Source organism: Heterocephalus glaber, unplaced genomic scaffold, assembly GCF_053883595.1.
Source record: "Heterocephalus glaber isolate CG9 unplaced genomic scaffold, H.glaber_assembly_v1.0 deba00000936, whole genome shotgun sequence".
Taxonomy (NCBI): Eukaryota; Metazoa; Chordata; class Mammalia; order Rodentia; family Bathyergidae; genus Heterocephalus; species Heterocephalus glaber.
Window position 1 is genome coordinate 3,024,119 of NW_028258172.1, and position 24,345 is coordinate 3,048,463.

At 38.1% G+C, this 24,345-nt stretch overlaps 1 protein-coding gene across 7 annotated transcripts in view; it reads right to left on the reverse strand.

Moving 5' to 3' along the window:
- Positions 1–357: 357 nt before the first annotated feature.
- The window catches only part of Arhgef9 (Cdc42 guanine nucleotide exchange factor 9), a 241,660-nt gene continuing 217,672 nt past the window's right edge, over positions 358–24,345 (reverse strand). For all 7 annotated transcript variants that reach the window (XM_004872265.3, XM_004872264.3, XM_021250208.2 and 4 more), the window contains 4 exons: positions 23,182–23,313; positions 12,993–13,236; positions 8,230–8,298; positions 358–4,108 (listed from right to left, as the gene is read on the reverse strand). In XM_004872265.3, coding sequence (XP_004872322.1) covers positions 3,927–4,108; positions 8,230–8,298; positions 12,993–13,236; positions 23,182–23,313 — 627 coding nt within the window. In that variant the 3' untranslated portion in view covers positions 358–3,926. The remainder of the gene's footprint in view (positions 4,109–8,229; positions 8,299–12,992; positions 13,237–23,181; positions 23,314–24,345) is intronic.

Sequence of the window (24,345 nt, forward strand, 5' to 3'; positions counted from 1 at the left end):
AGTGAGGCAGTGCCAGAACAGATCCACTAGTGGGTCTCTGAAAACCAGCATAAAGATACCACATAGAGACCCAGGACCATGTACATGTACAAGGACCATGATGTACATGTACATCAAGGACCATGTACATGCAGGCCATACCATGACAGAAGAAACAGTAAGGTCACTCCACCCACTCTGAGGAAGAGATAAAGTATCTACCTCTGAGGAAGCAGGACCAAAGGCTTTAGGAAAGAAATTGGAGTGAGAGATTCCTCAGTGATATGGCCTTTGGCTGGGTTCAAATGACAGCTTTTAAGTTCTGATGAATGCCCATGTTAAGTATTGGACTTGTAGCTTCAAGAAAAAGGAGCAAGCTCAGGAATCGACCTTTAAATTTTATTAAAGTACCAGGTGAAATTAAAGACAATCCATCCATAAAGACATTTGAGGCTACAAAGCACTCCTGGCTACAAGTTAAAATTCAGTTCTTATGGTCTACTCTTCCAGAAAGGACATGTAAAGTCACAGAAAACCCATGGGATACCTGGGAATGGATAAGCAAGCAATGGCTGGGGTAAGCTGCCCTGAGTAGGCAAATTTTTTATTTGCAATTGATAAAACACACACACACATGTGTGCGTGCATGCATACACACACACACACACACACACACACACACACGAGCGCACACACACGCACAATGGCATGAGAGCTGTGCCTAAAGGTGTCTTTTTTACTTTTTATTGAACTCCATAAGTATCTTCATAAGGCTTTGTGTCATTACATCTTTTTTTTTGTTAGACAATTCTGACACTTGTTTAAAAGGGTCAAACAGTCAAACAGTAGAAACAAAAGAATAAATTGCCAAATGCAGAGCAGTAGGGGTAATCAAAATCACTGTTGCCTATTCTATTGATCCCAGCCCACCCTACCCCAAAGCACTAAAAAAATCACTATCTGCTTTCACATTAGAATTGTCAAAACTCTCTTGTTGGTGTCCTTAATAGATCCATTAAAGATATAGACATATACAGAGGGGGAGAAGAGAGAGAAAAAGTTTTATTTTTGTGTTAGGACTTCCCCATAGTGGGGGCCATAAAACATACCAGCAATATGAAGAGCAAATCCAGGCCTCACTGAATTCAGGAAAGGGGAACTCAGGGCCACATAGAAACAAAGAATTATACAGTTCTTGAGGATAGCATTGCTATGGGGACACAACATGTTTAGATACTGAGCCCAGAATTGACTTCCTGGCTCCCCTTTGGGCTAATGGCCACTGACTGGTATGCTTTTCTGCTATGTGGGGGCATTCCAATCAATGGAGAGCTAATTTCTTATTTTCACAAATTACTGGCATCTCCTAAGACTGTTGGATTATGTAAAGGAGAAGAGGGGAGTGATATCCCTGACCCTGGAGCCCCAGGGGTAAAGGACCCAGGGAGGGTAAGTAGATGTGAAGGCATGGCCAAGAGATGCTTTAAGCCCAAGGACTTTTCCAAGCATTCCCTCCTGATGTGCTTCCAACCCTAGGAAAATAAGACAAAGCTAAGCCTAATGAGGAGTAGTGGAAAGTAGGAAAAGGAATACAATAAAGAGAGGCCTGCACAGACACTAAAACACGCTCTGTTTGCCAAGGGGGTAAATTTTAACCTGGGTGCTGGGCACAAGGTTCCTTGCCAAGGAGGCTTATGTAGCTAAGCTTAAGTAGCTAGGTCACATGGTGGCCAGACCTGAGCCCTAGTTCTCTATTCAAATCAGGCTTGTCCTTGCCTTAACTTTACAATTCTGTTTTTTTGTGGGGGTTTTTTGTACTGGGGGGGATTGAACTCACGACCTTGTGCTTTCAAGGCAGGCACAGGCATGGTGCCACTGAGCTAAGTCACTAACCCTTAACTTTACAATTCTGACTTGCTGTGATAGAATGGAAGATTCAAAAGCTTGTAATTTGATTTCCACAGGGGAAAGCTTACCAGGGTAGGCAAGGCCTGGTCTGGGTCAGGAGGCACAAAGCAGTAAAATAATCACCTATGTTGAAGCCTTCATGGAACTGTGGCAGCTGCCTGGTAAAATGGGATCCTTTCACACTGAAGTCTTCTTCCATGGGATCCAAGACAGAGTCATAATCTCGATCCCTTGTTAGAGTGGCTTTCTATAGCAGGGCCTACCCTCACTTCTTTATACCCTATTCCTTGCTATTCAAGGTCTAACCAAGGAAAGGGCCATGTACAGAGGACAAATGGGTATTCCTATACTCATTGGGAATCCTGATTCTTTGTGGGAGAAGTTAGTGGAAAGCCTGGCAAAAATAATCTTGAGGGTAGTGTCTCTGCCTCAGATCCTTTGTCCTGAGGGAAATGTTCCCCTGGGCCCATCACTCACTGGCCTTAAGTGTTCTGGGATAGGAAGATGTTAGAAACAAGGCAATCTTCCAGTGCCAGAACTGCTTTGACTATGCCAACATCAGCAATTCTCCTGTGCCAAGAGGGCAAGAGAAAGAAGGAAGACAGAGAAAAAGAAAGGAGGGAGCCAGGGAAGATTGTCCATGCAATCTGCTAACAATGGGGGACAATTCACTTAATTGGGGTGGTAGGAACTAGAGGTACTGTATCTTGGATCAATGTTGTTTCTTTCCATGCCTATTTTACTGTCAGCCTTGGACTCTGTTCAGGTCAATAATTTGAAGGCAACTGATGATCTTGGTCAGGTGGGTTCTGGCTTGAATCCCTCCATAGACTCCTATCAATGTTGCCTTAAAAATCTGCAAATGGGAGCAGAGGTGACCAGAACACTGAACTGCTTGCTGTAGGGAGCCCTGCTTTACGTCTACTTGGTGCTTTGGGAAGGGCCAGAGATAAATCCCTTCCTTAGGAGACAGAGTCTCAGCCTCTGCTTCCAGTTCAGATCTTCTGTTGGGCTAGGGAGGCCAGGCCTAAGAGGAGACTCATAACAAAGGGAGTCTGAAGAGACTAATTGGTCCAAACTAATCCCCAGATGCAAAACTGCAATGACCCAGAAGTGCTGCAACATGAGGACTCACAAAAGTTAGAAGAAATAGTCCAAAGAAAAATATTTCCTGAACAGAACTCTTCTTTAGCATCATAATACTCTGATACTCCCTTGTTTCTTTTTGGTTTGGTATCCTTCCTCAACATCTAAAATACAGAGAAAGCAATAGAAATACCAAGCACTTATGTCACATGGCATTAAGGATCATGTCCTGACTAGCAGGACTTTGGACAGAGGATGCTGGGTAAAGGCTGTTCTGGGGAAACTGCAGGGCTACAGGAATATTCACAGATGATTGGCTGAAGGAGAGGAAATGGGGATTTTCCCTTTCCTCGGTGAAAAGTGAAAGAAAGAAATCCCAAACCCACCACACCAAATTAAAATCAAAAGTCATCATCATCTCTATTATCATGAAAGCAGAAAACCAATACAAATGCATCTATGGTAATAATAAAAAGTCAATGAATCATTCACATGGGAGCAAAGAGAGTATCTTAACAAGAAAAAGAACAAATGGAAATGTCAATCTCTGAAAGAAAAGAGGAAGGGAACAGGGTAAGAACTGTAAAGTTTTAAGAAGGGGTCACATGTTTGGAAGTCATTTGTACCTCTTCCTACCACCTATAGATTTCACAAACCAAAAACAACAGAAAACGTTTTTGGTCCTTCTCTGTGTGTATATGAGTGTGTATGTATGTGTATGTGTATGTATGTGTGTGGTATGTGCACACATATGTATGTACATGCCCACACAAGTGTGTGTGTGCATATACTCAAGGGTCTGTGTGTATACATATGTCTATATATGTCTCTATATATGTATATATGTATATATACACACACATATATTTTCAACAGTGTTTCTCCGAAAAAAGTCCATCTATAAATATAATTTTATTTAGTTTATTTTAAAATTATCTGCCTCCCTGTAGGTATTATTTTTTGAATGGGGTTAACCTGCTGAAGTTTTGCCAGAATGGTGACTGGCTGCGCTTGGGTTCGGTGAACTCAAAGACTTGCGATTGAGCGATGCCGTCGGGGACCAGGTACTGGCCCTGGTTTAACGGGTCCTGTGGTGGTGGGTAGGAAGGAGGAACAGAGCGGGCAGAGTTGACACCTATAGAGAGGAAACCAAAAAGAAAGGGCATAAGTGAAGTACCAAGAGGGTTCTCAAATTATCCAGTGACCACTCTGGGCAGAAAATTCAAGGTAGATTAGTTTACAGAGTTTGAACTGGTACAGATTGAGCATTCCTAGATTCAAAAAGTTTCATATATTTCCAAACATTTTAAAATTCAGACTTTCAGATTAGGAATGTTCAGTCAGGAATGTCTGTGAAATCTAAGAAACTCTGAAATTTGAAATTTCAAGCAATTTGAATAAGGGCTATTCAAAACTGTATTGCAAATCATTTCTCTCACAGATTTTGAAGTGGCATGGCTCTTTCTGAAATATTACATTCTTCTCTATCAAATCAATATCACTAAGAAATTTATGATATTACTATCAGCCATTTTACAAATGAATATACTGAAACCTAGAGATAAAAGTCATACTTTGGATTCCATGATAAGTTAATGACAAAGCAAGAGCTAGAACTCACATTCTTTGACTTCTCAGTTCAGAGCTCTTTTGAAGAGAGCATAATCCTTTAAGCTGATTTTGGTTCTGCAAAGAACTCAACAAGCTCCATTTAACTCCAGAAGATTTTGGATTTCTCCCTCTCCAACTACCCCTTGGAAGTGTCAAGAGTGTGGTTAAGAACTATTGACTTAAAAGCAGGTCTGTAGTTGGAAATGGTTTGTTAAAACACATAAAGCACAAGTGATTTAATGTTCTTCCCTGGGTTGAAAGCAATAAATCTGCAATTAAGAGGGACTTAACATTGGTAGTTGAGGAAGAAAGTAAAAGCGTCACCAGAATACATGAATCATGAAATCTGTGACTTTTCAAAAGGAAGGAACAGTTTCAAAGATTAAAAACCTTCTTGATTTTTGTGGCTGGGTTTGAAACCATCAAACAAAAGACCACATTGAGAGGATTCCAGGAACTAGGATAGGGGTGAGGGCTAAAGTCGAAGTTCAATTTTGATTTATATTCAAGGCAGAATAGGATGAGACACAAAACATATGATTCAGACATGAAAGAAAGGTCTCTCTGCTGCTTCCAAATACTTTCCTCATCAGCCAGCCAGTGTCTGAAATTCTAACATTAGAGCTTCTTTACTTTTGATGATTTGATCCCATTACTCTGGAGGCAGTATCATATTAAGCTATTATCAGCCATTGGCTCCTCAATGGGAAGGATCAGATTCTCTTCTAAGAGCCAGTTTTGAAAGGTAGCAGGTATCAGAAATATGAGGGTATGCTAAGCAATAACATGGAAATATTATGGAAGGAGGTCCATGTTATTGATATTTTATTTTGTTCTTCAAGCTTTTGGTGTCAAATTTAAGAATTCCTCTGCCTAACCCTAGATCCTGAAGATATTTTTTTCTAAGAGTTCTGAAGTTGTATATTCAATACTATGGTCAATTTTTATTTACCATTTGAACAGAGTATGGGTTTAGGCTGAGGATGTTTTTCCCCATGGAAGTCCAACTGCTTCAGCACCATTTGTTGAAAAGGCCTCTTTCTTTACTGAATTGTGTTCATGTATTTGTAAAAAATTAGACATATTCGTGTAGGTCTATTTCTGAGTTCTGTCCCATGATCCAATATGTATTTCCTTCTGCCAAAATCACATTGCCTTGATTACTATAGCTACATAATAAATGTTGAAATTGCATAAATTTATTAATCCCATTTTCTTTTTCAAAACTGTTTTAGTAATTATGGGGGATTCACTTAATTTTGAGCTAGCCCTAAAGCCTCTAGAGGTGGAGCCTGTGCTCATGGCCCTGGGGAGCTCTGTGGTGACAAACTCAATTGGGTTGGTGAACCAGGAATTAGCGTCTTAGTCCCAAGAAGTTATATATAATTCTTAAAAGCAAGGGAGTGTGAAAGGCAAAGGTAAAGTGGAAAGGCCTTTCTTAGAGCTAGACTGGTTTCTTTCTGCTATTTTCCCAGCCAGGTATCCCCTTCCCCAGGGCAGTAGCCTGAGTTGATAATGTCCCATGGTGTTTTAGATGGAGTTGGGAGCGGACACTAGAGTAACTACCCAACCAACAACATCTACATTGGTGAAATTTTAACAAAACCTCTCCATCATTTCTAGGGATGTGCTGTTAGAAGGATTAAGGAAGTTAGCTTCTGTGGATGTCTGAAACAACCTCTTCATGCTCTCCACATGAACATGCTATAACTACTGAATTACTGTTTGATAAATGCTTCCACATGTATGACCCTCTTGAGTCTCAGAAACATATAAATCACCACAGCCCTGCTCTTTAAGATCAGAAACAGAAATATGAGGGGAGATTCATAGGACTTCTGGGAAATTTAAAACTATATGAGTTTTTAAAACGATTTTGGAATTGTTTTTAAGATAAGAAAGCTGTTCAGACACTAACAGACAATAGTGGATCTAAAAGGGATAGCCTAGAGACTAGACAGGGTGAGAAAAGGAACTACCTTAAAGGTTTGGCATGAGCTATCAGGACTATCTTCTGAGTGGTCACGTTGTGGATGTTCCTGTTTGAAATATACTCAGTGAAAAGACTAGCCTGTAGAAGACACTCTTGAAGGTACCTGGGCTGGGATCAACAAGCATCATTCCATCATGGGAATCAGCGTGTTAGGGGTAGTGAAGGGAATCAAGGTAAGAGAAGCTCAGGAGATGAGAGCCTCCAGGAGATAGAGGCAGGCTGCTAGGGCAGTATCAGTCTTGCAGCATGAGGACTCTTTAGCTGGCTAGGGCTCATTTCTGCTCACATCTCCATCTGGGGAAAGTGACATTCACTCACAGAGTTCTGTTAATACAGATCAGTTCTCTACTGACATTAACTCTTCAGAGGTCACAGCTGATCTGAAAGATAGAAACTTCTTACATATTGTTAGGGGGTAACTCATGACCCTAGACCTCCATAGGTTAACTCCATGTTGCTTTGTAATTCTGTCTCTCACATAAGGAAAAGGTGGGCTGGGATTTAGCTCAGTGGTTCTGCCACCTGCTTCGCAAGCATAAGGTCCAGAGTTCAATTCCCGTTACAAAAAAAAAAAACAAACAAAAAAACCCCAAACAAACATAAGGAAAAGGTTAGGGGTGGCTGGCTTTATTCCCTATCTAAGGCAAATCATATTGCCACAGTGAAGGATGATCCAGTGAAGGCCCAAGAAGAGTAAAAATTAATAAGCAGTTAAAGTGAGGTCTAAGAGGTCCGACTTCTGGCGACAGTGAAAACAGCTGTCAGTAATAGAAATAGCTATCAGTAATTGATGTGAGAGAGTAAAGTGAGCTCTTTTTTTCCCTACAAGAGGCATCAAAAGGATTATGAATTGGAGAGGAGAAAGTAGTGGGCTTAGAGTCAAGCCAATTTTGTTTCAGTGTCACTTCACTGTGAATAGTCTCAGATTTTTTAATTTGAAAAATGGGGCTAATAGTGCTCACCTTCTTATGATTAGCACAAAGACGAAATGAAAAAATTTATATAAAGAGACCAATACTAGATAGACATTGTAGTAAACACAAGGTAACTCCTTCCTTTTGCTCAGCTGAGTATTTTAGTTTTGTTCTAGTTCATGAAAAAGAGAAAATAAAGCTTCATTTCATATTAAATTGATTCTCTATGTATTTACCTTAAGGCACTTTGGTTTATGGTTTGAAGAAATAAAGACTGTCTGAATCTTCTGTTTTGGTTCAGTTTGAGGTTCTCCATTTTGATTGGGGTCTTCTGATTTGGCAAGTGCCCTCAGGCCAGTGAAGGACAGCTGAACACATATATCCCTATATATTTATACTTAATAAATTATATATATTTACTGTTTTCTGTCTTTATTAGTAATGTTTCTCTAATTTGAAATAAAAATAAAGAGAATTTATTACAAGGTTTTATTTTGTGCTTGTACACAATGAGCTATCTTTGGACATAGCTACCCAATACCATTCACTCCTGAGCATTAACCCTTTATGACCATTTGCTTCCTGTTTTCAGGGACACCTGGGGAGCTGAGAACTATCCCAGAACTCCAAGTGAACACCAGCATGGAAAAGAGCCGAGAAATATGAAAGCACATAGTTTATGGCTTTCTAGTCTCACACAGAAAACAAGTGGGGTTGAAGGGATAAAAGTAGATTTACCTTTTTGTTTAGGGACTTTTCTCACAGTCATTGCAGCCTGCCTCTTCTGGTTTTCAGAAATTTCAAAGCCTAAGGAAAAAAAAATACAGGACTTTGTTAGAATAAACATATACTCTTTCTTGATGTATACATTAGTAGAGTTTTTCTGGAAAAAAGACTTAGTAAAGTGTATTGAAAGTTTTGAAATACAAGAAGGTCACTGCCCATGGCCCAGTAATTCCTTTCTAGGAATTTCACTAAGGAAATTTATTAAAAACTTGGATTAAAGTCTTAGCTACATTTTCTTTGGGTATATGCCCAAAAGTAGGGTTGATGGACCATAAGGCAGTTCTATTTTTAGTTTTTTGAGGAACTTCCATAATGTTTTCTGTAATGGCAACACTAATTTACATTCCTACAAACAATGTAAAAGAATTCCCTTTCTCGTACGGTTTTTATATACAATGGAGTATTACACTGCCAAAAAGAAGGATAAACTTGAGGCACTTTTAGGTAAATGGATGCACCTTGAGAACATAATTTTAAGTGAAATAAATCAGACACACATGTTTAAATATCACATTGTTTCTCTTGTGTAAGAAATCCAAAGAATAAATAAGGACCAAAATAGATTGATATTGAGAAGTAGGAAAACAGTGTTCAAATGGGAAGGAGAACAAGAGGGAGGGAATAGAGATTAAAAAATAAAAAAGAATGGAAAGGAAACAATAGAAACAAAGTTTTGTAAAGCGAGAGAGGCAGAAGAATTGAAGGGAAGAAAGAGGAATGGGGAAAAAAAGAATTAAGATATATTATGTACAGGTACTAATGCCTTATGATAAATGTGATCATTATGTATGTCAAGAGTATACCAATAAAATTATTTTTAAAAAAGAGTTCCCTTTCTCTGCAACCTTGACAGTATTTGTTATTTTTATTTAGATAATAACCATTCAAACTGGGGTGAGGTGATATTTCACTGTCATTCTGATTTGCATTTCTCTGATTATTAGTGACGTTGAACATTTTTCATATATTTATAGGTAATTGAAAGATCTCTTCAGAAACATCTGTTTGGATTTTTAGTTCATTGTTAATTGGATTATAATGTATTTGAATTGAACTCCTTATATATTCTGGATATAAATGCTTTGTTAGTTGTAGAATTGACAAATATTTTCTCCTGTTCTGTAGGTTGCCTTTTGCCTCTGTTGATTGTTTCTCTTGATATGAAGAATATTTTTGGTTTACACATCAAAGAGACACCAGCACTCTGTTTATTGCAGCATTATTCACAATAGCCAGGATATGGAGCCAACCTAAATGTCTGTCAGGGACTGAACAGTTAAAGAAAATTTGATCTATATGTAATGGAACACTATTCAGCTATTTAACAAAGCATGAAATTCTGTCATTTTTGACAAAATGGCTAAACCTGGAGGACCTTATGTTAAGTAAAATATTCCAGGCACAGAAAGACAAACAATGTATTATTTCACTTATATCTTAAAAAGTTGAGCTCATAGAAGCTGGGAGGAGAAAAACAGTTACCAGACATTGGGCAGAGCAGGGAGGAGGGAGGATGTGGAGAGGTTGTTCAGTGAGTACAATGTTACAATTAGATAGGAAGAATAAGTCTTGTGTTCTATGGCATAATAGGGTAAATAGTGTTAACAATAATGCAATGTATGTATCAAAATACTCAGAAGAGAGAACTTTGAATGTACTCACCATAAATAATAAAAGATTAAAATGAAGAATACACTAGTTACCAGGTAGTTGATCATTACCCAAATATATATGAATCAAACATCACATAGTACTTCATAAATATGTAGAAATATTGTGTCAATGAAAATAAAGCTAAAACCAAACTTAGCTACTAAGATGCAGATCACAGAATACAGGAGCAAAAACTTGAGAACATAGGCTATGAGAGAACATAGGTTAAATAGAGAATGTTTAAATAAAGTATCATTAGAATTTTCAGATCAAACACTTGAAATAATAGTTTTTTGAATAATTCCCAAATCAAGAGGTGAAATAACAAATTATGTAAAAGTGAATTTAAAAGGACACTTTATAAGATGCACTTAAGATTTAGAAATTTGTCCCCTGTCCTTGGGTTTGAGCCTACCCATGAACTTCCATTTTTGACTGTTGGACCTACAGACTTTAGATTGACTTAGCCAGCCTCTGCAATCACATGGGCCAATTTCTTAGTAGTTAAAGATTTCCTACTGGTTATGGTTCTTGGCAGAAGCCTGACTGAGGCAAAGAGTTACAACTAGATTCTTTATTCTTTACCTGAAGACTTAAGATAAATTAGGTTTACAAAAAAGAAAGTTGCAGAGCAGTATGTAGAATTTTGTAAATTAATGTGTATACATGTTTACATGAGCATGGGATAAGTATGGAAAGAGTTATGCCAAACTGTTAATATTCATTATTTCACAGAGGAATAGGAGTGACAAAGAAGGGGAAAGAATGCTAAATGTTCTTTATACATTTCTATATGGATTTAAATGGTTCTGTTGGTCATGTACTAATTTTATAATTAAAAAGTAAAAATTAAAAAATAAAATTATGGTAAATCGATAACAGCCATTAAAATAATGATTAAATATTAAATTGGTGAAAATGTTAATGATATAATATGTAGTAAAAATGAGAATACAGATTTATATCTATGCACCACAGAGAAATGGCTGGGTAGAGAAACAGTAAGATTTAGTTGTTTTTTTCAAAAATTTAAACACAGAAAACAAAGACTAGAAAGAAATATATCAAAATGTTTACAAAAGTTTACTGTGTTGTGTGATCTTTACCTTTATTTCATATATTTTTCTGTTTTTTATTCTCCCAAGAATCCTACAATGAAACTGATTTACTAATCATATAATCAGACAGAACCCCCCCCCCCACAAAACCTTAATATTTTAAAAGATGAACATAGGCCTGTCAGAAGATAATTTCTAGAAGTTTTCCTATTAGAAGCAGATTTTTTACTACATTTTATTAGGGCATTGGGTTGGGGGACATGATTTTGGAGCCAGAAAGAACGGCAGGGGACTTCTAATTGATTCAAAGTCTGCACTCAAAGACCATTCCTTTAATATAACAACCTAGAGTGGGTCAGTTGCTGCTGATGTCTATCACTGGGAGAAATGGCTAGCAACATTTCCATACCACTTCACACTATGTCTTAATGCAGTGCCCATATGCTAAAAGCAATCTGACTAATAATGAGACTCAAAGGGAGTATCAATGTGCACTCTGGAGAAGTCTAGGATCAATGTGTTTTTCAGTAGTTTTTTCTGACCATTTCAATCCCCAACATGTAAGGAGAGGAGAATACTTTTGCATAAGGAGTCAACGGGCAGGCCTATTTTTGTAGAGGGAGTTTGTACCAACTTGTGTATACTAGCTTCTTAAGGTACAATTCTATTCTTGTCTGGTTAAGGCAAAGACAGAAATTGCATATCTTCTCAGGAAATCACAAAGGTTGATTGCTTGGTATTTTTAATGACTGAAATGGGACCATGAACAAGAGATGTACTTTATAAACAACAAAGCTACACTGATGAGATCTAAATCTCACAGTTTAAAAGTAGCATAAAAATACTTCTAGCTCTGCTTGCTGCGCAAGCGCAAGGACCCAAGTTCGATCGCCGGCACCAAAAAAACCCAAAACAAAACAAACAAACAAAAAAATACTTATAGCTATATCCCGCAGTAAAAGGTAAACATTCTCTTCCAAGCCAATGTAAACCATATACACGGTCATGGTTTTAGACACTGTTATATTTTCTATAATTTACTTTAAAATAGTTCCACACAATATATGCATATAATTTTAATATATAGTCTAGGGACATTAAGATAATATCTGCAGTATGCTAATTGGGTATATATACTCCAAAGATGATTTGTTAATATGTTAAATACTCAAAAGCCTTTGCTCCAGATGCCAATACTACCAGAAGTCAAGCCACCTTAATGAAGAGAACTTAATTAGCCTACCATATGTTAGACATGAATTCTTCTTGTTAAAATGAATGCTACTAAATACATGTACTAGCCAATAATGTTTCATAAGCACATTAGCTCTTACAAGCATTTTATATAAGAATCTAGTGAGCCTCATAGCCTATCCCCTTCAGAAGGACACCTGAAGTTTGTGATTAAGAACAGATCCTTTGTCTTCGTACTCATTAAGATTGTGACACCAGGCTCTGAATAGAAAGTTGGCTAAGGGGCAAGGATGTAGCACAGCGGTAGAGTACTTGCCAGCATTCACTAGATACTTGATTCAATAACACCAGTACTACAAAACAAAATGAAAAAAGTTAGGAAAAGAGGAAAATTGATTGAATCTTACCAATATAATTCTACCAAATCAGCCCTGACTAACTCTTACACAGAAGATACTACCATGTACCTAAAGACAGAAAGCTGGGGCATCATAGAGACTACAGAACAGGATATGTGACTGATTTTGTGTTTGTCTACTAATAAATATTTGTGAGAATCAAATCTAAAGTTGGCTTTCTGTGGAATACTCTTTCATGGTAATGAGATTTTAGAAAAGTCCAAACTATAATTCCCACCTACCCCTGACTAATGGAAGCTACTGGTATTTATGAGGAATTAATAAGGAATCACCAAAGTGGCTCAAGTCAGTTTGCAACAGAAATCTTCCCTCTGATTCTAGAAAAATGAAAATAATTCAAACCTCTCTACATTCTTCATAGTCATATTCTTTTTCCTCTCAGGTCACTTACCGATTTTTTCGTCTTCCTGTACCATTTTCCTCTCTTCTCTGAAAGCCCTGAGCCAACGTATTTTCTCCTCCAGTTTCTTGGCAAAGAACAGATGTACTTCTTCTGTCTCCTTGTTGTGAAGCTTGAAAGCATTCTTCATGCTTACATTAAAGTCATCATCTCTGCCATCTTCAATATCAATTACCTCATATTTATCCATGTCAATACGGCCTTTGTAGTACAGGATATCTCTCCGGATTAAGTCCTAGATGAGAAGGAAGAGAAGGCTTAGTTGGAGGTATGTGAAAGTGAGTACCAGAAGAGCCGATATATGGGGTGAAGCAGGACACAAACATTGCCATTGTTTTGGAGTACCCACAAGGCTTGTTAAGTTCTAAATTTAGGCAAATTCGATTAGGTCCCCTAAAATATGTACCATACACAAAGACTCTCAAACCCCAGCATCAATTCTTGGGTGGGTTTACAAGCGTTCTCATGGGAAACAGGAAACAGTATGCCACAAAAGTACTGGTAACAGGAGCTTTTTCTCTTCTATAACACTGGTGAACCTACCAAAAGCATGAAATGAGCTGACTTGTAGTCTGGAATGCAGTGAGAAACCCAAACAAGCCAGTGAGACCACACTATCAGAGGAGGAGTTGAATGTAAGAGTAGCTGGGAGGCCACAGACTACTAGGCAGGGAAAATTACTTGGGGGTAGTTCTAACACTCAGCACTTGGGATTTTTAGAATAGGCCTAGTGTAGCAAGAAAAAAATGTGTTAATACTGTATTGAATAAAGAAGAGGTTCACATATCAGCATAGATGAATCTCATAAATATTATGTGAGAAAAGCAAAACTGTAGAAGGATACAAACAACATATTGCTTTTGTGTTATTGTTTTGCTCTCATATACACAGAAATGGACTGATGCAAATTCCAGTCAAGAAGATACTCCATCATTAGTACATGGATAATACTCTTATTTTTCTATTTATTAACTTATTTGCATTTTTAATAATGTAAGAAAACTGGTAAACCCACTATCCAATCCAAATTTTATGACCTCAAAGTTTCCTCCATCCTAAATTTCATATTTATCATTCCCCTAGTTTCCTTCTTGTATAGTTTTATCTCATTCATATCTCTTTCACTTAAAAACATATAAAACAATGCTACATAATGTTTAAAGATGCATATTGTGCACAAAAATTATAAAGCAGTATTTGACAATGTGTGCTACATTCAAGAGAATACCATGCAGAAAATGGGAAGCGGTGAGTGAGGAAGGAAAAGAAGAGAAGGCAAACAGAGAGAAGAATGCATTTGTAATGTATTAGTTCTTACGTTGGATAGTAAGTACATGAGTGTACATTATATTATTTTTATATTTTCATGAATGTCAAATATGGTATTTCATATTTCATAAGATAAAAAAGAAAATAGAGGTATAGATGGAATGACATATAGGCCTATGGGATATGAGCTCTAATAAATCTCCCACAGTGGCCTTTTAATCCCTCCTTCTCACGGTACTTGCTCCCATCCTCTGAGAGCATTATCTACTGCTAGGACATGTGATATAGCTGAAGATGGTCCCTGTGAGCTCTGTCCTGACAGACACTCTCTTAGTAACTGGGTTGCTTTCTGGCCAATTCTCCCTTCTCCTTGCTTATATCTGGCCTTTCAGTCAGGCTGACAGAGTCAGAAACACATCTTGATTTTTATTTAACATAGAAGGTGTGATAGCAATATATGGCAAATATTGAAATTTTAAAAAATGTATTAGAGTAATAGACAAATTGCCATTAAATTCCCCCTCAAAATACTCAATTTCACTTTGGACACACTTATCCCATTGTTCTTGGCACATTCTTAAACATTTCTGGAATTCCTCTTTTGTGTTTTACCAGGTGCGAGCAAAAATATTGTGAATACTGCTGCTGATTGCACCTAATGGATACAGGCTTGTAAAAACATTACAATGTTTTCATCCACCTTATTCACTAGATCTGGTATCATATGACTTCTGGCTCTTCCCCAATGTTAAAATGACCATGAAAGGTCATTTTATGACCTTAGTTTTTCAATTACACCTCATAAAGGTCATGAAAGGTTTTGAATTGATTCAGGACATCGAGGAAGACACGACAATGCAACTAGACATTCATGAAAAAGGAATTAAAGAGCTGCTTCAGAAAGTGGCAAGAATCATAGAATAAGTGTATTCAAAGCAAGAGGGGGGTATTTTGGGGGGGATTAATGGCAATGTGTCTTTTACTGTAATAAAATTTTTAAAAAATCTCAACTTTAGCCCTATTTTTTCAATTACACCTAATAATACATTTTTATTAAATTATTCTCATTCTTTTGAATTGTTTGACATGCTTTACTTTTCAGCTTTCAAAAACCTGTGAAGGATCTATCTGCCTCTGGCTACTCACATCCCCAATCCTAACTCTTTCCTATGGAAGACACTAGGCTTTTCAGTATGGCTAAAGAATGCGATCTTGAAGGATTCTCAACATAGCTCTTCTAATCTCAAAGCCCCAGATTGGGAAATACAGGCACTGTTGAATTGCCTTACAAAAAAAATCATCAAGCTGTTCTTTTTCCCTGTCATAATTATTGTGTATATAAAGAGGGACTACAGATGGGTTCTGATCCTTGGCTAATCCCGGCATCAAGCTTCCTTTACCATTTTCAAATATCATGAGTAAATTATAAGTCAAGGCAAAAGTAACTCTGAATATTTTTCAATTTACATAGTACCCTACTCTTGGAACTCTACACACTCCTTCAGGATGAGGGTATTTGGTAAGTGGCATCTGTCACTCATTCATCAAAATCACAGAGCTACTTTGCTTTATAATGTGTCCTCCCTGCCCCAGCCATATCTCCTATTTCAATCTTTCTAGCCTCCAAAGTCAAATTCGCATTTTCTTCTGCCCCAAAGAAGCCTCCTCTGACTGTACTTTCCAGCTCAAGCTGATATGGCTTCCCTTCTCCAAAGATGGCCCTTATAGACTACACACCTGACACTAAACCACTATACTGTTCCAAGACTTTTCTTTTATCTACTCATTTAGGCTATGTCCACCATTCTGACTTCTTTGATATTGCCTCAGTCAAGGATTGTCCCAGAGGTTTCTCTGGTCTTCTGCATGGCAAAGGAACAAAGCCTTCCCGGGACCTGGTTGCTTGTGGTCCTATTGGAACTGGGGTGGCCACATACTACTTATTAATGTTGGTCTTAGTGCCTTCACAGGGACATGGTGAGTATGTACCCTAAGCAGATGCTATTTGGACCATCACAGCTCCCCTGCCTAATGAAGTTATTATTTCTAATAAGATTCCAGCCTTTCTTCTTTTTTCTTTACACTTATCCATGTTGGAGAATATTAAGGAAAAGGAAGTGCTTCACCAGGAGGGTCTTGGCAGTCTTCAGACAGACACCTAGGCCCTAGTCCTAGCCTGTGTCTCCAGTAAGGATCCTGCCTTCTGCCCTGACATTGCATAATTTAAAAAGCTTTAAGCTATTTCAATTTGGCTTTACTAGGTATTCCTATGGTCTAGTAAGACATCACAGGACACTTTGTAGAAATGATGGATCCTGCAATCTAGAGAATACAACTGTTCAAGATTGCAGTCTGCTTCTCTTTTTTCTGTCGTTAAGATCTTCTCTGCTACTTTAGAAGATCTGGAACACTCCAATTTTTCCTCTAGGGGAAGGCATCTGAAGCCAGGGCTGAATTTATCTTGGTCACTTTATTACAGTATCTATAATACATACTTAAAACAAAATAAGAACAATAATAACAACAGCAAACACTTAAACAGTATATATTAGCCAGGTTCTATTCTAAGTGCTTTGCATTTATTAAATAATGCTCACAACAATCTTACAAAGTTGGCACTATTATAATTCCATTTGATGAGGACCATAGACATACAGCAATTAAGAAACTTACCCAGGAATAAAAGCTGTGAAGTGGCAGAGTTGAACTTTGAGTCTGTGATATATGGCTCCAAAATCTGTGCTTTTATTTAACCAATGTGCTACTCTCCCTTCTAATACAAATTTGCTGAAATAATGATCAGTACCACTGTGTATAGTGTAACAGTATAAATAGCTGGGCCGGGGATTTAGCTCAGTGGTTCTGGCGCCTGCCTCGCAAGCGCAAGGTCCCGAGTTCGATCCCCAGTACCAAAAAAAAGACACATACAGTATAAATAGCTAAAACTTTCAAAGTATTTACTATGTGCCATGCATTATACCTGCACTGTCTCATTTAATGCTCATAATATCCTTCCTTATAGATATTATTATGTTTTTTATTTTGCAAATGAGGGGATAATTATTGGCACAGGAGTTTTCCCAGTATCAGATAGCCCATGGGAGAAGGGGGGATAATGCTGTCTAGTATGGCCCTGTTACCCATGTTCTTAATATTATACTCCATTACTGTGTTGTATCTCAGGTGGTTCTTTTTCAGAGGTTTCTGAGATGAATTATATCATCAGTCTGATTTGACAGTGAGAAGAATACAAAGCTTAAAATCTGGCCTAAATTTCGATAAATTAGTAATAGATAGAGTCTAGTACCTAGGTATTCTGATTTTGAATTTTTACCTTCTTTCTGCTCTATTCTCATTTCTTGTTCCTACTGTTGTAATTGGGAAGGGCCCCAAATGGTTTGTCATCCCAATCTGAACCTTTGGTGTATGAAGAAATGGTATAAATGCAAAACTTTCCCTAAATATGCTCTGTCCAACATTATTACATGCTATTTAGTTATAATTCCTCAGAATATGGTAAAAGCAACAGAAATTTAGGGCAGTTGTGACACAGGGGAAAAGGAAGCATGTCCAGACTGGCACAATTGAGGGCAGAGGAGGCAGAAAAATGTCACTTTGAGGCAAATATAGTGCTATAGGAACATAATGGGTGGTGAGGAAAGGAGGAAATACTCTCACAGTAAATTGTATAAGAGAAAAAGGAAAGGGGAGTCCTCTCAAGCCATCAAAACAATTAAAAATATTCATATCAGGAAGAAAATAGTAAAATGTGCAAAACAAAATGACAAGGTAATAAGACAGCCAGCACAGAGGATAAGGAGAAAAAGGTTATCTGGATTTTTCAAAAGAAAAGTGATGATCATGTATAAATACCAAATAGTTTCTCTGGTGTGAGAAACTGAAAGTGTACATAAGGACTAAAATGTATAATAGGTAATGTGAAAGAGGAAGAAAAGGGGCAAAGGGGAAGGAAGTGGGAGGGCTAGGGGAAAGGATAGAAGGGAATGGGATTAATATGAGAAAATGGAAAAATAGGAAGAAAATCTTTGTAAATAGGGAGGAATGGAGGGGTGGAAGGGAGGGCTGGGCAAGGGTGAAAAATAAGAACCAAGAGAGACTATGTAAAGGTGCAAATTTCCAATGATGAATGTCATTATATTGTATACCTAAAATGTACCAATGATTAGAATGAATAATCGATAATGCAAAATAGGAAGAAAAGGTCCAAAGGGGTAGAGATAGTGGGAGGGTCAGGGGAAAGGAAAGAAGGGAAAGGAAAAATGATGAGAAATGGAAAAAATGGAAATAAAGTCTTTGTAAATAGGGAAGGGTGGAGGGGGTGAAGGGAGGGCTAGGAATGGGGAAAAAATAAGAACCAAGATGCATTATGTAAAGGTACAATTCCCAATGAGAAATGTAATTGTGTTGTATACCTAAAATGTACCAATAAAAGAATTTAACAACAAAAAAAAAGTGATGAGGAAAGAATGCACAGCCAAAATTAAAGGGGGTCACATAATTATAAGCCACTGATGTTTTCTCACATACTATAATTGTCATTTTAAAAGTATCTTCACACACACACACAGAGTCACACACAGAGTCACACAGAAATAAGGTACAAACTTCAAAAGCTTTTCAAGTTGCTGTGACAGGCTTATTCAATTTCAACTCCCAATATACAAAATGGGTAAGTTTTTTGCATACCTGAGTGAGAGACTCTTATCAGCTGGATGGGAATTTAGGCTTGGACCACATGATCTTGGATAGAGATCAGATAAGAGTATTTCAGTGTCTCCTATGCCATCTCTGGCAGGTAATCTTCTAGTCCATATTTGGGTACAACTAGTAATGGGGACTTTAGTACCCTATAGACTATTTCTTGTTGGAGGCAGGGGAAGATTAATGAACTACTACATGCTAGGCACTCTAACAGGCATTTTATGTGCATTGATTTCTGTGGGGACATTAGCCAGAGGTATGCAAAGATAAGGGACTTTTAGGTACGTAAGCCCCAAACCTCTTAGAATGCATGGTTAGAGATTAAAAGATAGCCTACAAAGCCACAAGTCCAAGTAGGATCAAAACACATTGCCTTAAGAAATGAATGTTCTGGCCCTGGTCCTCCCCATACTCTGATTTTTTACTTAGATTGGCCCTAAGGTCAGTCGTGTAACAGACTACCCTGACCTTACCCTGTTCTTCCCCTGTCCCCTACACGAATTCCTGCACAGACAACTTTCTTTTTTCCTTTATCCTTGCTTCTTGGTTCTATCAACAAAAAGCCACAGAAGATTCTGTTCAGCACTATCTTTATGAGACCCTCATGCTGAACGGTCATGGTTAAGGGCAGCCTCTCTGGGCCTTCTTGGAGTTTGAATGAGACATGGACTCCACATAATCTCTCATCCTTTGCACCATGCCACAGTCATGAACTGTGACAGGTTTCATTTATTGTTTGTAACCCACCTGTAGAATATCCTCTTTATTTTATGAAAGATATAATGGAAGCATAGGAAATTAAGTCACTTGCTTGAAATAACACAGTGGGTACTGTAATCAGGATCTGCACAATTCTCTGACTGCAAAGTTAATGCTTTACCTATTATTTCACATTTCTTCTCTCTGCAAGGAAATCATGGGAGAATGTGAAATGCCAGAATGAAATCCAGATACTTTCTGTCCACTTCAATCTTTCCATCAGCTAATCTAATTATTAGCAAAAAGAAGGAATGATGCTTTGTGGGACATAACTTGCTTTTAGGAAACCAACGCTGAGACATCATGGTCACTGCATCTCTTTCCAAATATTCACAAACGGTTACCCGTAATTCTGCCAAATTTACCTACAGCAATTCCATTGAAAACATGTGAGTTATTTAAATGCCCAGGCATGCTTATCTTAAAATTACACCATATTTAAATTTTATTAGACAACAAGGCTTATAAAGGCAGGTCTGGCTGGTACAGGGTAAGTACTCAAATAATTCAGAGTATTGATATGCTTTATTATAACCTCAGATCCTTTGTGCTTTAGTTCTCTTTTAGTCAGACTTACCCTCTCTTTGCCTTGACAGCTAAGGAACAGGGTAGGAACTCAAAAAATAACTCAGAGTACTGATGTGCTTTATTATAACCTCAAATCCTTTGTGCTTCTGTTCTCTTTTTGTCAGACTTATCCTCTCTTTGCCTTGACAGCTAAGGAATTTGTGTTCCTCTGTTAACACTAAACCATCTGCTCAGGCAGGGGACCGTCAGACTATCACTTATTTTTTTTATTTGAATATATCTTTGAAATTGTCTTGAACATTTTGAAAACTAATTTTGATTAAAAGATTCATGAAGCTATTTTTGTCAGTGCTATTAAATATAATATTATACGTAAAATATTATTTATATAACCACTTGCAAGGGGCCTTTATTTCCCCTTTTTGAAAGGTAAGCTCATTTGGAAAGCTTAAAGTAGTCACATTCAATTTAGCTTGTCCCTCCTCCTTTCTTTCTCGTAAAAAACTTACTGAGTTTTAGGGACTCCATCTGAACTGTGTCCCTGATGTGAGTGAAGTGAAGCCTTAAGGACTCACCTCACTCTAGTCTTGGCCCTTCCTTTCCTTTGACAAAAGGAATCTTTATCTCTGGGAAGCCTTATCCATTTCTCTCAGCTGTATTTCAAGAAGACAGTTTTTTATAGTAATGGCAAGAGGTCCCTAAATAATTTGACAAACAAAATATTTTGTCTCTTTATATTTTTTTTTACTCCCATTTGATGTCTCTTTATACTTTTTTTTACTCCCATTTGATGTCTCTTTATACTTTTTTTTACTACCATTTGATAAGTAGAAAAAAAACTGTTATAGATATCAAATGAAAATCCTCAACTGTAGCATCAACACAAACATTATTAATGGCCTTTGCAAATAAGGTAGCTTATTTGCTACCTTAAAATAAGCTGTAGCTGTTTATGCTCTGGGAAGCCAGTTAACGAAGACCCAGGTAGGTGGAGTTAGTAGCCTTTATATCCTAGACTCTACCCTGGCTTTGCTGTGGGGAAATAAAGCTACAGTTCTCACTAGATAAAAGCTCCCATGTGAATGAAGCTATGACTGCTACAATATTTCTCTTGTTTTCATCAATCCTGTTGCATATTTATCCCATGCAAACAGCTTGACTGGCCTGAACCTACAAACTTTCCCTTGACTTCTGGTTTCTTCTTAATCATTGGTTCCCACTTGGTTTAGTGTTGACTTGTCACTCTATCTTGGTCTTCTATTTTCCCTTGGCTCCTAAACTGAGTCTACTTTGTTTCAGTCCCTTTATTCCTAACCACCACCTCACTGTTTTGCAACCTGTCTCCTGGCCCTATCTTTATAGCCACTGCTTTCCAGAACTCAGTTTTACATTTTACTTAGAATAACTGAAGCCTTTGCTGATGTTCAAATTAACAGTGCTGGAAAGGGGCTCTAAAAAAATGAAGTTTTTAATTCTTTACTGTCTCTGTGACTAATTATTGTGAGTAATAACATACATTATTGGGAAAGATAGGCACATGCCTGTTGGTGAATGGCTAATATGCTAAGAATTCCCTAAATTAACCTTCAAAAGTTCTACCTTCTGATTGTGTGGAAGATCTGGTAGGGCTAGAGGAGCTGAAAAGGTATATTGTTTTGCTGAGATTTACAAAAGTTCTTTCTCTTCCAGAGTCAGCTTCAGACTGAGGTAGTTATTATCCTCATTAACCAGCTAGCTATGGGTTCCAGAGCTGGCATTCAGAGCTTATTGACAAACACTGGGGAAATATGAATCCAAGCTCAATTTGTTTGTTAATTCCACTGTCAAAGTCAGATGGATAATCATTTTTGCATGATATGGTACACATGCAGGTGCACACATACACATACAGATACACACACACAACAGGGGACTCAAAGCAAATGTGTGGTCCTTGTTCCAATCCAGAAAAAATAAGTGTTTAACATGGCATGTCATGATTTAGCATCACTCTTCAGATGCATTCACTAATGGACGAGGGAGAGGACAAAGGGACTGAATTATGGAGGAAGAATAAGGGTAATACAACAAATTTGGAAAGTCACTCTAAGTATTCTTTGGTTTCTCCCTCATCTTTTAGCTTCCCTGGTTCCAAATACTTCACAGACAGTCCTTAGAGACAAAACTGGTCTAAACTTCTCCTGAGAAAAGGATAGGGGGAATAGTATCTCATCATGATCCCTCAAGGAGGACCATGCTAAGCATATATGCTACCCCTCTTCACTAAGGAGAAAATTCCAAGAAACCAACATTCACAGACAATTCAGGGGTTAGTAAAAAGTACAAGATCTCTCTTTAAATGCATGATAGGGAAGAGAGAGTAGGGAAGAACATAGTTGGGAGTTGCAGGGAACTGGTGTATCTTGTGTAGGAAATAGGTAGAGGCACGGGGAAAATCCTGCATCACAAAGATACCTACCTGTCCTGTAGGCCCTTGTCAGTTTCTAGGTCAGGGAGAGGTGATGTACCCATAGACATTAGAATGGAAATGAGAAAAGGCACACAGGAAACTACTGTCTACCAAATGGCATAGAAATATTACAATATTTTTAACAAATGGTTAAAAACTAGCTAGCTATCATCTCTGGGTGAAGTGAGTGAGAAAGAGTAGTGTGAGAATCATGAGATCAAAGGTAAAACAAGATACCAAGACAACATGTGCCAACTTCACAGTTTCATTGTCCATTGTCTGTGATATTCATGCCACACCAGTGCTCCTGATGTAGAACTGCTGCCGATTTTCTACCTGTTTTATCCCCAGGAGTTTTATCTACTTCACTGGGACCTTAGGGATGATGAAGAGGAAGAAGCTGGTGCCCCATGAGGTGCCTATCTCCCTCAGGGAAGAAGAGGGCAGGGTTACCTTCTTGCAGAGAACCATCTGGTGGTCAAACAGGAAGAAGACCCGCTGCTGGTTGCGGCCATAGGGCTGGTAGATCCAGGCCATCTCCCCAGTGTAGATCAGCTCCGAGCTCCTGTCTAGGATATCCTCACCCTGTGAAGGACATGTGATGGTGAGAGGCTGCCAGGCAAGAGGGATGAACCAAAGCTGAGCATACACTAGGGTGGGAGGAGGCCAGAAAAGGCCTAATGGAGAAAGAGGGAGGCAGTAACTCCCAGGAATCCTCAAAAAGCTTTACAACACCATAAGTTGGGAAGACCCATTCACTCTGAGGCCAAATAAGCCCACTTCCCAGGACTGTCCCAGACTCTGGACTGTCATAGCTTGAAGTAGTAGAAGTCTCTTTGCTTTTCAGATGAGTAGAAGGGAACAGTGGAGGGTAAGAAAACAGATGATGAAGAAGGAAAGAGGATCCACTCATCATCCTCTTATAATTTTTTTCTTTCACCCCACAGTTCATTAAAATTTCTTGACTGAATGAGTCACTTCCCTATCACATGCTTCCTTTGTCTTTTATCCAGAAATCCTTTAACCACTTCTCTTCTTTGCTACATAGAGTCAGATTTTTTTAAAAGAAGCATCAAGGCACTTGACTCCTAGATAATTCAATTCTATATTGTTTCTAAGTCCTCCCTCCTTGTTTATGAAAACTCTGAAAAGTCACAGGTATGCTGTGATATTAATATCTGTCAGATGCCAATTCACCCTTGGTCCTTGTTTTAAAGGAATATATACATCTAGGTGGAAGAGATGAACACAGATGTGCTCAGAAATCGTGAAATACAGGGCAAACCACACCACAGCCAGGGACACGGGGATGAGTGTTCTAGGGCCTATGTGATTATGAGTGGAAAGAACAGTGGCCAAGGATGCCAAATTAATCTTACTTTAGCACCTATAGATCAGACATTGTGCTAGATACTTTTACTCTACCTCATCTGGGCCTCACAATACCTTTGGGAGGTAGATATTCTTGCTCCCTTTTTATAGTTACAAGTACAGAGAGGTCAAGTGATAAGCCAAGGTCGCTCATCCAGTTAGCTACAGATCCACAAACCAACTCTAGTCTCTGTAGTTCCAAAAGTGTACACTCAACTCCTTATTTTACATTATGCCATCTCTAGG